This window comes from Coturnix japonica, chromosome 1 (assembly GCF_054131305.1).
Source record: "Coturnix japonica strain WE chromosome 1, WE-NBRP24, whole genome shotgun sequence".
Classification (NCBI taxonomy): domain Eukaryota; kingdom Metazoa; phylum Chordata; class Aves; order Galliformes; family Phasianidae; genus Coturnix; species Coturnix japonica.
In genome coordinates, this window is record NC_140663.1 from 57,616,967 (window position 1) to 57,629,825 (window position 12,859).

Here is a 12,859-nt window from a genome sequence, read left to right on the forward strand (position 1 = left end):
GGTCATTCATAGAGCAGTGATGAGCCTCAGCCTCTTAGAACAAGCAAATGACAACAAAAGATCTTAATGCCTCCACAGAGTAGTTTGTGCAGACTACCTAACTCAGAAAGGGAAAATGAAGACTTTAAAATGCTTTTGACAACATTTTGGGGACATTCAGTCATATGCAATATAGTCATTATGGCTTACACTCTGAAGCTGTTCCATTGAGAACACTGAACTGAATGGAAAATAAATAGATAAAACAAAAACCAACCCTCTGCATCTGAAAAGACAAGCCACAATCTGTGGGTAGAAAGACCTTGAATACTTCTAAGTAAGTACCCTGCTGCTGCACAGAAGAATGCTCTCACGGGCTGAAGAAACTCCCAACTAAAACAAAAGGTCCTCAAGGGGACTCTTTGTTTCCATGGCTAGAAAAAGGAAAGGCTGTTTGATAACATTTAGAACTAAAAAGAGTGCCACTGAGATGTCTTAGGAACCTGGGGATCCAACCAGATCTTGGAAAACCTGCTGACTGGCAAATAGAGGCAGCCAGGGAGTGGGTACCAAAAGTGTTCCCAGAGAGATAGATGTATCCTGGGAAGCGCTGGTCAGGATACGCTAACAGAGGGAGAGACCAAATCAGAAAAGCAGGGAGAAAAATCTCTTCTGGAATGCACCATAGAGGTCAAAGGGGCACGAATCATCAGTGTCTGCTGAAACCCAGGGGAGCCTAGAGCCCACAAACCTGAGAGTTTTGATGGAATCATAGAATGGCCTGGGTTGAAAATGACCACAGTGATCATCGAGTTTCAACCCCCCTGCTATATGCAGGATTGCCAATCACCAGGCCAGGCTGCCCAGAGAGAGCCACATCCAGCCTGGCCTTAAATGCCTCCAGGGATGGGGCATCCACAGCCTCCTTGGGCAACCTGCTCCAGTGCGTCACCACCCTCTGTGATCTAGATCCAAGACTTCATCTTGACAAGAGCAGGCCATCTCAGCATGCAGAAACAGAAATGTGAACTCAAACAGACTCAAACGATCTCCCCACATTTTCTATTTAAGAGATGGCTGCCTTCCTGAGAAATGTACTGCTGGAACATTCTCACTCACTCTTCTTTTTTACACTTGGTCAAACAGAGTTAGAGATGGACAGCTGGTTTTTTCCCTTTTAAAGCATTGATGTATGTCCCTTCAGATGAGTTCTGCAAGAGATGATGGGAGAGAAGCTACCAGAGCTTTTATCAGCAGTAAGCCAGGTATCTCCATTATTTCTCCTATTTTCAGATGATTCCATCATTTCATCACTTAATTTTTTTTTTCTTTTCTTTCATTCCTCCCTTTAATATTATGTTCCAGCCAAGAAAATGTGCCTTTATTCATGTTGCCTTTAGAAGTTTCTTGCATATGATGTATGTTGTTGGTAAAGGAACAATAATGTTCTACCTGCGTGGTAAGTTTTTCATCAGGGAAAGCTGAACCCTTTTCAAAGAGTCAATTATTCTTCACAACTCATTTCTGAAGGAAACATTGTTATCCCCAGTTTACAGAGGAATAAAATGGCAGGTAGGTTAATTGACTTGCTTAAGGTCATTCAGTGAGTTAGTGATGGAGTTACAAATAAAGCAAGATTGAACAACACTCATTCCCAGCCTCTTGGTCTAACCACAAAGAAAAACTCCTTCTCTTCCGCCTTAAATACTTCACTTAAATCTATCACTGATCATTTATTCTGACGTACTGTTGAACTACAAATTAGTCAGTCTAAATGACAAACATGTAGATGCGTGGAGATCTACTCACTTGCCTGTTCAGCTTCGTGCACCCCCTGCTATGCCAAACAGCTCATCTGCCATTAAAAGAGACACGCTGCAGCTCCTCTGGAGGACTGTCATTACCATTTCAGGCATCATTCGGAAGGCATCAAAAAATAGAGAGAAGAAGAGCACTTGCTCTGTTTCCCCAGGAGGCGAGAAAGCTGCCCCAGTAGCCCAGCTGCTTGGGTAAGCAATAAGCTCAAGATGCAAATAATTTCTGTTTTTCTTTTTTTGCTGCATCTCTTCCCCTAGTGCTTCCAATATTAGACATCTGGAGCGGCAGCATTTAATAGCTGCGTCTTTGTAGATTTCACTCTGAGACATTAGTTTGATGAGCTATTTTAAAGTCAAAATATCCTTCAAGTGCCCACCCAAAGTCTGCCAGCCTCTTCATGCAACACGTTGTCTCCAGAGGGATTTGCACTGCTAGACATCTCCATGGCTCAGCTTGAATCGTTGCACAACATAATACAATTGAAGTTCACAAATTAATCATGATCACATAAAAAATGAATAGACACATATGTAGCCAATGCAGTTTTACCAAACGCTCCGAGGGTCTTTCCATTTGACTCAGATGAAGACTGTTCTGTCATATCAATATTTATAAGAGGATGTTAGAAATTGTCTTACAGCATGAGATAATAGTTTCAAGCATAAGATTTCAGAGTGAAGTTGATTACTGTGCATTACTGGAACCACCCCAGTGTCTCTCTTCCAAGATCAAATGAAGCACGTTGAGATTCTCCTTGAAAGTGTCAATAAACAAGTGCCAGTGGGCTAACTCTCATCCTGGTCTTTTCTTCTTTCTGGATATGCGTTTGTCTTCTTGGGACAAAATAATAGAGGCTTGTGTTGTATTTTGTCACAATTAACCAGACAAGTAATTCCAGATCATTACTGATCAAACCAAATAATTCCAGTCCAAAATATTGCCAACAATCTATAAAGAGGTCTTTATCATGAGCCCGCTTCCTCTTTTCACTGCTCTGCTGTGATCCACCCTGCTCTTCCCTCCCTCAGTTTCTTTTCCTAACAGTAGTCCCCATGCTCACAACACCCATTTTGCTTCTAAGCCCCACATCAACTCACTCTCTTTTAACTCCTTTCTGGAGTTTCAACATTTTAGCTCACCTGTCTGCCACTGATCTGCTCCTAAATAATTGCTGACAAGTCCAAACACTCCGCTCTATTTACAACAAAAACCTCAGGAGGCTCCAGCAATGCATCCATGAAATTCAGCTTATCACAAGCCCTTTCCTGCTGTCATCCCCTACTGCTTCCTTCCATTCCCTGTTATTATCATCCCTTAGCATGTCAAGTCTAATTTGGACTGCGGAATCCTCAGAGCAGTGATGTTTGCTTTACAAGTCCCAAAGACTCAAGGCACGCTTCCAGTGCTACATAGGTATCATTAACTTGGTCTGATCAGACAGGTGGCTCAGCACAGCAGCCTGTAGAGCTGGAGGCCTAGCTCTCATGCACCTCATTTCCATAACCACCTCACTGTTCTGCACTAGTACGATGGTGGGTAAGCTGCACACAGATGAAGGAGTGCAATACAGATGGCTCAGATGAGTGCTCAAGAACAACTATGGCTATGTAGGTTGCAATCCAGACTGTACTCACCTCTGCAAATTTCCACATATGTTGATTTGTGGCCTTGCTGACCACTGAACCCTTGATATACCTTTCCAAATCCATGCATGCTGCCTTCCTGGCTAACATGCTAATCCTAGCTGGGTGCTTCTCATACAGTTCTCCTCAGAACCCCGGCATTAACACTAATGTTATAATGAACATACATACCTGTGGGAGTACATTTTTATTTAAACCTCAGACTTAATAATATTTGCATGTTTCTACACTGCTGACAAGAGGAACAACATAATTTTAAGGAAAAAAAGGCAGAAGAAACAAACTAATACAGAACTGTACATGTATGTTAGCCATGTTGGAGCACCACGCTTGCACACTCAGAGGCAACAACATTGGATCTCTGAAGAATAACAGAGTTAAAGGATTGTAGGTGTTGAAAGGAACCTCTGGCGATAAGCGAGTCTAAACCCATGCTTAAGCACCTACTCCACAGTATGTCACACAGGAAAGCATCCAGAGGGGTCTTACTTCTCCCTCCCCAGAGAAGGAGAATCCACAGCCTCTCCGGGCAGCTTGTTCCAGGGCTCCATCACCCTAAAAGCAAAGAAGTTCTTCCTCCTATTTGTATGTAAGTTCGTGTGTTCCAGTTTTTGTCTGTTGCTTCTGGTCCTGTCACTGCAAACCACTGAGTACAGACTGGCCCCACTCATTTAACTCGAACAATTCAGATTTATAAACAATGATGAGACATTCTCACCAGTGATTCTCAGTCTTCCTCAGGACACACAGGATGAACACATGCTGGCTATGCTCCTTGTAATACACCCCAGGATATCAATGGCCTTCTGGGCCACAAGGGCACACTGCTGGCTCATGGACAACATATTGCCCACCAGGACACACAGGTTATTCACCACAGAGTTCCTTTCCAGCTCCTTTCCCTAACCTGTTCTGATGCATGCAGCTATTACTTCCAAGGTGCAAGCCTCTACTTGCCCTTGTTGAAACTCAAAATGTTCCTCCGCACCCAACTCCCTAGACATATGCTTCCACAAAGCCTCAGTTCTACCCAAAACAGAGTTGGGGTAGCCACTTGCACAGTGCTGCTATCTTCCCACACCAACTTAATGGACATCATGTTTATAAAATTTACTTTCTTCTCAAGGATTGCATAGCACATGGAGAAGGAGTGACAGTGCCTGGAAGTGGACATGCGGTTACCCCAAACACATGTACAGACACAAGAATTCGAGGTGCTGTTCAGATGGATGCTGTGGGGGCAGAAGGGCTGCAGTGACATCACTGAGCCATAGACTGTGATGCCATGAAGCAATGCACTGTGACTGCAGCACCATCACTGTTCATCTTTGGGTGCAGGCAGAGCCTGGCCCAGTCAGTCTCGAGCCTGGACTCCTGCTGAGCGCTTGTGCGAGGTTGGAAGTGGAGCGAGCATTTGTCTTGGGTGCTGGGCTGTGCTTTGGGCACTGCTGGCAGCGGCTCTCGCTGCCTGTCCCTACAGCCAGCACCTGTATTTCCCTGGCCTGCCTGCCTCAGGCAGCCGGGACCCCACAGGGCGCACTCATAGCAGCAGAGGTGAGCGGGGTGGGGACACGTCCCCCAGGGTAGAGACTGGGTGCGTGCTGGGACTTGGGAAGCTGCCAGGGCCAGGGCTGCAGCCTCAGAGACCTCCGTGGGCATGGAGCATGGGGTGGCTCCTCAGAGCCGGGAAGGTGTCATACTGAGGGACCTGGGCTTTTCTTCTGTCTGTCCATGGGATGGAGAATGATCGCGGCCTCTTTCCCTCTTGCAGTGCTCAACATTCACCGCTGAGGCTCTGGTGAAGAACAGTAGGCCACAGCATAAGGACCATGGCAGCGGAGCAGCAATGGGTATGTCCCATCTGCAATGATGTGCGCAAGGACATTGCCTACGCAGTGCCGTGCCATCATGGGTTCTGCCTCGGCTGCATCCTGCGCTGGGGCAAGCAGAACAAGAGCTGCCCGCTCTGCAGAAGGGACATGGAAGTGGTCAAGGTCGCTGAGTGGGATGACGACGACCTAAACTTCGTCATCTGGCCTCCAGCACCACCAGTACCTGCCTGCTTCCAGGAGGGCATTGCTCGGACCTTCGGCTTCAGCCCTTCGTCGTCTCCTCTGATGTCTCCTCTGCCATTCTCAGATGAGGAAGAGGATGAGGAGGCAGATGAGGAGGAAGGTGAGGAGGCTGATGAGGAGGAGGACGAGGAGGACGAGGAGGAGCCTACAGCAGGCGGTCTCCCTGCTGAGACCTGGGCACAGTTGTTCCAGCTGCACCCGGAGATCCTGGCCCCTGTGCTGCCCTGGCTGCGCCAAAGGCTGAGCACCGTGTTGGGCATGTACTGGTGGCCAACATTGGCTGCAGAGAGCTTCATCCAGAACGGCCTGTGTGACATCGGGCTGGACACTGAGCGGCTGGCAGACCTGATATGGCCTGTGCTGAGGGATGAAGCTGAGCCGTTCATCCACGAGCTGGTCGACACCATCGTGCGCCAATGCAGCCAGGAGGCCCACAGACTGCTGGGTCTGCAGGGCGCCCACGTGTCTGGGGGGCAGGAGGAAGAACCTGCAGCCTGGGGGCAGGAGGACAGCCGTGTGGCCGCTCCTGGCCCCGCAGCCTCCCCACAGCTGACCTTCCCATCAAGGCCCGGACTCTATGGCAGCCCCTCGACATCCAGCAGAGAGGAGCAGCCCAGCACAGCAGGGGCTGACATTCCTGCGATAAACGAGGAGATGGAGCCGGCGGCGGCAGCAGCTCCATCTGCCCAGGGCAGCAGCCCCTCCACTCCCGGCCACTCTCCTGAGAGCACCCGGCGGCCCCCGAAGAGAAGAGCCGACGACGACCAGGACCCACAGCCGCCCTGCAAGAGGCCGCCCCCTCGGTGGGACTAGCAGGGCTGCGCTTCTCCTTTGTAAACACGGAAATAAATGATTACAAATAATCACGGAATCGCTGTGGGTTGGAAGGGCCCTCTGGAGTTCATCTCGTCCAACCCCCAGCTAAAGCACGTTCCTACAGTCGGTCATTGCAGAGGGGAAGGATCAGCTCTCAATCTGCTTGACCTGTGTTGAGCAATGCCTCACACGGGCAGCAGAAGCATCTAATTGGAGTTTCTAAATAAAATTTGACATCAAATTAGTCATTCTAGTTTACACGGTATAAATATTTCGGGATTCGTCACGTTTAAAGAACGCGATCATTGCACAGGAAGGCGGGAGAAGCTGAAGAGACCGGGCTGAGCCCCGCACATGCGTACTGCCCAGTTCCTTGAGTTCCGCTTCCCGGCCCGCCGTGCCCGCTGGTGGGTGCGGGGCTGTGCGGGGTAAGCGGTTCATTGCTGCCGTGCCGAGCGGCCCCGGGCGCCGCAGTGTTGAGGCCGAACCCCCCCCCTGAGCGAGAGGGGCTGCGGGGAGCAGGAGGGGCCGAGAGCGGCGGAGCGGCCGGGGTTTGATGGGGGCTGGGCTGGGTCGGCCGCGACTCGTGGGGACCGCGCTCCCGGGGTGGGCTGTGTGTCCCTGGCTGTGGGGATGTGAGGAAAGGGGGGATTGTGGACGGAACGAGGTGGTCTGAGGCGAGCTGATGTGATAGGAAGGTGCATAGGGCTGGAAATACACGGCTCGATTACCCAGCAGTGTCTGAGGTCACCCTGAAGCAGGGTGTTACAGAGTGTAGCCTTCACCTTCCTTATTTCTCACATGTTGTTGGACTGGCAGTGATTAACCAACGTCACCAACTCTACGTGCACAATCTGGCTTCATTTAGGGGTTCTCATGTGACAGGATGAGGGGAAATGGCTTCAGGTAGCACCAGGGGAGGTTTAAGCTGCATATCATGAAAAACTTGTTTACAAAAAAAATTGTTGAGCACAGGTATGGGCTCCCCAGGGAGGTGGTTGAGTCACCATCCCTGGATCTGTCTAAAAACCGTTTGGATGTGGTGCTCAGAGACATGATTTAGCAGAGGGTTGTTAGGGTAGTTTGGTTTGGTTGTGTTTGGACTCAATGTTCGTTAAGTTCTTTTCCATCCTGAGCAATTTTATGATTCTAAGTGAAAAGCAGGTCCCCTGCCCACTGCTCTGCGGCACGTAGGGGCTCGAGGTATTTTAATCTTAAGGCTGCATTTGGAAGAGATTAAGCGAGCTTTGCGTTTGAGTGCAGTCTGGTAATACTTTTCAGAGCAGTGATGTGATGTCAGTTTGGGGATGATTTGTTTTATCTCTGTGTGGGAATTAGGACTAGATTTGCTGAAATGATTGATTTAGCAAGTCAGCGGTCGTTCCCCTGTGTAATAGATGCACGAGCTGAAGTGCCACCCTGCCATCATTTGAGAGCAGTCTTTTCCCATTATGCTGGTTGCCTTATTTAGAAGTCTGCGGCACTTGGCCTTCCCTTTTGTTGCTCTTGCCATTATTCTCTTTAACTTAGAATACCTTTTTTCTTTCCTTTTTTGAAATGGTGTAAGATTTGCAAAGAAAACGGAGAGACAGCTGGTAGAAATAGTTAAGAATATGGAATTGAGGTGGGACAGAAGCCTTTAATCAATTGGTGGTTCAGATTGTTAGAGAAACACGTTTCTTTGTGCAATTAATAGGCCATTTTTGTAGCAAAGTTCATGCAGTGTTTTAAACAAAGTGTGAAATTTTCAAGAGTAAAACTTCCAGGCTGCTTTCTCAGTATATTTATCGTGTGTCCTGTGCTTTTGTGGAAGTCAGAAGCATCATAATGGGGCACCATTTGTCACAGAGTCCACTCTGTAATTGCTTCTGTGCTTAGAGCAGGCTGGTGAAAACTGCTAAGAAAAACTAGGCATGGTGTGAAGGTGATTCAGCATAGGGAATTCTGTAATGTCCTAGATAGTGTGTAAGGTAGTGTTGGCATATTCTTTATACGAAAGACTATATATGTATTGAAATTAGGCCGATTTTGTGGAAGGAATATATTACTTCAGATGTACAGTGAGTTGTTTTGATTGTACAATGAGTTGGTTCGATTGCTCTAATTATGGGGTAGCTTGCAGTGCTCAGTCATCTTAGAACTGTGGATCTCGTTTCCTTTCGCAGGAAGATCCAACTGTGTATCTGTGCCCAGTCACCTTTGGGAAATGTCCAACGTTTCCAGTTATGCCCTTCGAATGGCCCGTCTGAGTGCTCAGATCTTTGGAGAAGTTGTCAGGCCGACTGACTCAAAATCCATGAAGGTTGTGAAGTTATTCAGTGAGCAGCCTATAGCCAGAAGAAAGGAGGTCTACGACTGGTATCCTCCTCACAACACCTACTATGCCCTCATGAAGAAACTCCGTTTTCTTGGTCTCTACAGGCAAGTGCCCTGTTCATAGATTGGGAGCAGGACTGGAGAAGGAAATGGTGATGAGTTCTGTTGCAATTTTTTCCTTTTGGACAGGAGGAGTAGAAAAAAGTCCACTTTAGAATGTGGTGCTTATGGAAACTCGCCCTTCTTCTTCCCTTCCTAATCTCAGGGTTCCTTCTCTAGCTGCTGTGTTTACAGAGAGCTTGTAGAGAATCAGATTTCCTGCTTGGAAATATGTGACAAAGGGTTGTAGACTAGAAGGACCTTATAATAATTTGTAAGTGTTTTGTTTCTTTTTTAGAAAAATTGCATTTAAAAATAGCAGTGCAGCCATTTTAGGCCACTTTGAACACAGGTGCCACTTCTGAAAAATAGCTTTGTTCAGGAGAATTTGGTAACAGACATTAAATAGAATTTATTATAACATTAGTGAAGGTTAATTATCTCAGTCAGCACCTTCATCCTCCTCTGTTTTATTTTCCTGTTGAGGTTGTAGAGGAGCTGATGCTTTCTTCATAACTCGTTGTTAAAGTCACCTGAGGGCAGAGTCATGTACTGATTATTGCTCCACAGACCCCTCTCTCCTCAGAAGCTTTTGACCTGAACTCAGTGTATAGCGTGTCAAAGCAGTGTGCTATTGCTAGACTGCTGGGTTAGATGCTAAGAGGGAAATTCTCATCCTTGCTTCTTTTTTTGTTTTTTTTTTTTTTCCATTGTGTTTGAGTGAGTAAGAACTGCATACACACAGAAGTGTGAATATGGACACACACACACACACCCTGTTTCTTGCTGAAAAGATCAACCTTGTTCTGAAAGATCCAGAGCAGTTCTTTTGCATTATTTCAGTCAAAATTACTGTATATTGCACTGTGTTCCAGTATGGACTTTCTTGTTTGAGAAAGTTGACATATTTTTTTCCGTTATCATGTGGTTCGAAGGAGCTTTTCCATCTAGATATTCCAAGAAATAGAGCAATTTTTTTCTCTTCTCCCTTATTTAGAGATGAGCATCAAGACTTCAAAGAGGAGATGAGGCGGTTGAAAAAGCTCCGTGGAAAGGAAAAACCAAAGAAGGGTGAAGGAAAGAGAGCTCTCAAGAAGAAATAGTGCCCCTTGGACAACAGAACAACTGTGGAAATGCCGAGGAACACCTGTAACCCACAGTTTCTGTTCCTTGATGGAGGGGGCTTAGCACGTGAGCTTCATTTGGAGCACAAGAAACACGTTGTGAAATACTGGAATCCACCTTGGGAGTGCATTTGGGTCATAGTGTTTTGCTGGGTGTTATTAATTCCTATGTTTGAAATATTCTGGATGGTGTAGCACATTTGTTTATTACAGAGCCTTGCTGTACCCAAATAGCAACAACAACAGTTGGAAAAGAAATAAGTCTCAGTGTTTTTCTTGGATACATCAGCAGCCATGTTCCAGTTTTTGTGGATCTGGGAAATGTCTTTTTTTCCTCTTTTACTTTTCTTGCATTGCTCTCAATGCTGTTTTGCATGTGGCCACGAAAAGAGAAGGTGCTTCATACTTCTGCTGCTTGTTATCTTGCCTGTTAGGTTGAGTTTTGCTGCAGGTAGGTTTAACATTGATTATCTTTTTAAAGCTGCTGTTAGAATAGGTGGTTTTGCACTGGGTAATCCTTGGTGTTCCATTGCCTGCCTGCAGAGCTCTCACTGTACCTTGAATATTTAGATACTGCCATAGAAACAACTGAAAAATAAGGGCTGAAGCTGCTTTCGGGACCCTGTACTAATTAAAATACATTATTTAGACATAGTGTAGTAAAAGGATCTTGAATATAGTCCAGTTGCCTAGAGGACTCGTGAAATGCTTCAGAAGGTACAAAACAATTTTATAGACACAAACTAAGTGTTTTTTATAGCTGTGCTCCTTCAGTGTTAATAATTACGTATGTATACCATGTTTACCTGTCACTCACTGTCAGGGAACACAAAGCATAGAATGTAACTCTGCTGCTTTGTGTGACCACACGTATATCCTGCCCAGAAGTGCCTTGAAACTACATCGTTAATTTCCAGGCCCCAGGAACCTAGAGGAACGGCTCTGAGCTACTGAAGGAGAGCTATTCAAACTTCAGAATGACTGGGGCAGAAAGGGTTGCGCAGTAAGCTTGGGGTGTGCTTCATTTTTGCATACAGAGTCATTCTAAAGCAGGTAACTACTGACCTGGGGCCACTTCTTAACCAACCTTGTTGAAATGTGTTTTGAGAGGGGCTTGTCTGATGGGTGAAATGGATGGATCTACATACATTTGTAATAGCTTTACATTTTTACTTCACTAAGGTTATGAATTCATCTAATGCCATTTGTGTTAATGGCTGTATGGAGATGCTGTAGGGTCAGATTAACTGTGGTGGCTGTGGACTGCTGGTGCCTGTAGTAGCAGCAGCTGTGTCGGCCAGGACTCAGCACCTTCAGAAATAAAACTGAAAATCAAATGTTTTCTTTGCATTTTAAAGAGGAAAACACCAACAGCAACTTTTGCATTCCTATGAATGTATAAATATACACCATGAAGTATGAACACAACAAAAACTGATCGTATTCTTGCTCCAGTAAAGTACACACGATCTTAAACTCTGGGCGTGTGAGGAAATCTGTTTGAGTATGACATGTAAAATGCTTAGACAGCCTAATAGATCTGCTGTGCTTATCCTTCTCAATCTCCATTTAGTCTGTTTAAGGACTCAGCATCTACAGAGCCTACAGAGAGCAGTGAATGCCACAGCTATTCTGTGTCTGCTAGATGTGGGTATGGATTCAGCAGTGTAATACTAATTGGACTTGAGGATCAGATCTGTTCTTCCTTGTCTGCTCAAACCACCTGGCTATTTATGGATTGTAAGGAGCTCTTGTCATGCACGAGAAAGTGAAAGCCTTGTTGGTCTAGTTAGCTATAATGAGCTCCTTTGTCTGCAGCCTGACAGAGCAAACCTACCCTTGGAATCAAAGCATCGCACTGGGAGCATACTTTAGGAAGATGCAGCAAAGCATCCATAAAGGCTCATGAAGTGAACAGCTGTGAAATAAACACGATGAATTGTTGGCGTTCATCTGCATTCCACAGTGTTTGTGAAAACAAAGTGGATAGAGTGAAGAACAATCATAACATTAAAGGAAAAAGCTGTGTGAGTACAGAAAGAGTTCCCCTGCATAATTGTTCATAGTTTTCCTTCTGCGGTATTTATTATCTAGAATTACATCTTTCAAGTCATGGTTGTTTCCCATCTTCTGAGACTATTAGAATAACGATGATTCAGCATTGCTGAGTTTGTCCCAGTATTAGGAGATATCATTACTTGCTGGAAGTGCAACTATTCTGTTCCAGAACATACAGTCTTTTTCACTCCATGAGTGAGACAGGGATGGGCACTTTCCTACCTAGCTTCTAACTATCACTATTATTTAATAATAGACACTGCCTCAAAAAGAACTACTTGTTGTGAATCACAGCACTTCCACAAATTGGAATTCAGTTTGAAACACCACGACAGGTATTAACCCGGTGTGTGTATTGAAGACGGGAAGTAGAGTTTCACCTGTATTCCAAGGAGTATGGATGAGAAAACTTCTTAGAACTGTCAGTATAGCGTCATATCAATTTCATGTACTGATAATAAAGTTCAATGTTATTTTTGTTTTCCCTTTACAATTCTTCTTTTTGCCATTTGGACTCTGTATTTTGTTACAGAATTCCCTCTTCCTGAGGTTATAAGCTGACAGTCCTTGGCAAATGTTTAGATGGGATCCCTATAGGGAGTGCAGCTACTGCAAGGCATGTTAGATTTGAAAGTCCTGCAGGCAGCAGAAGTCAACATGTTTTATAATAGTGGAACAAACGAAAGCAGTGTTTTGTGTTACACTTAGTAGTGTGCTGAAATATGCACTGCTCTGCTCAGGAAAGTACTAACTTGAAGACAGTTTCTCCTAACATGGAGTTCATTCTACCTACTGAACCAGTGCACTGAGATGCACCTGACTGCTGTTGAGTTGTGCTGTGCTTTTAGACAAATGTATGGTCTTACTTGACAGTATTTCCTCAAGGGTAAATTTAGAACAACGATTATTTAGCCAATGGTGTCATGCTGGT

At 45.6% G+C, this 12,859-nt stretch overlaps 2 protein-coding genes across 5 annotated transcripts; both read left to right on the top strand.

Annotated features, from left to right (window-relative positions):
- Positions 1 to 5,269: 5,269 nt before the first annotated feature.
- Positions 5,270 to 6,579, top strand: LOC146762437 (uncharacterized). Its single transcript, XM_085521452.1, has one exon. The coding sequence runs from the start codon at positions 5,270 to 5,272 to the stop codon at positions 6,326 to 6,328; it is 1,059 nt and encodes a 352-aa protein (XP_085377578.1). The 3' UTR covers positions 6,329 to 6,579.
- Positions 6,580 to 6,698: 119 nt separating this feature from the next.
- MRPS33 (mitochondrial ribosomal protein S33) lies at positions 6,699 to 10,128 on the top strand. Of its 4 annotated transcripts, none has more exons than XM_015866770.3 (3): positions 6,699 to 6,738; positions 8,497 to 8,752; positions 9,744 to 10,128. In XM_015866770.3, exons 2-3 carry the CDS (start codon positions 8,538 to 8,540, stop codon positions 9,847 to 9,849), a joined length of 321 nt encoding a protein of 106 aa, XP_015722256.1. In that variant the 5' UTR covers positions 6,699 to 6,738; positions 8,497 to 8,537; the 3' UTR covers positions 9,850 to 10,128. The 4 variants fall into 4 exon arrangements, with proteins under 4 accessions (XP_015722256.1, XP_085377617.1, XP_015722266.1 ...); XM_085521491.1 differs by having other exon boundaries at positions 6,707 to 6,937; XM_015866780.3 differs by having other exon boundaries at positions 6,707 to 6,882.
- The last annotated feature ends 2,731 nt before the right edge of the window (positions 10,129 to 12,859 follow it).

Excerpts from the sequence above, each read along its gene's own strand:
- LOC146762437 (XM_085521452.1), top strand. The coding sequence starts at position 5,270 with ATGGCAGCGGAGCAGCAATGGGTATGTCCCATCTGCAATGATGTGCGC.
- MRPS33 (XM_015866770.3), top strand. The coding sequence starts at position 8,538 with ATGTCCAACGTTTCCAGTTATGCCCTTCGAATGGCCCGTCTGAGTGCT. Across the intron at positions 8,753-9,743 it reads CGTTTTCTTGGTCTCTACAG|AGATGAGCATCAAGACTTCA; the intron begins GCAAGTGCCCTG and ends TCCCTTATTTAG.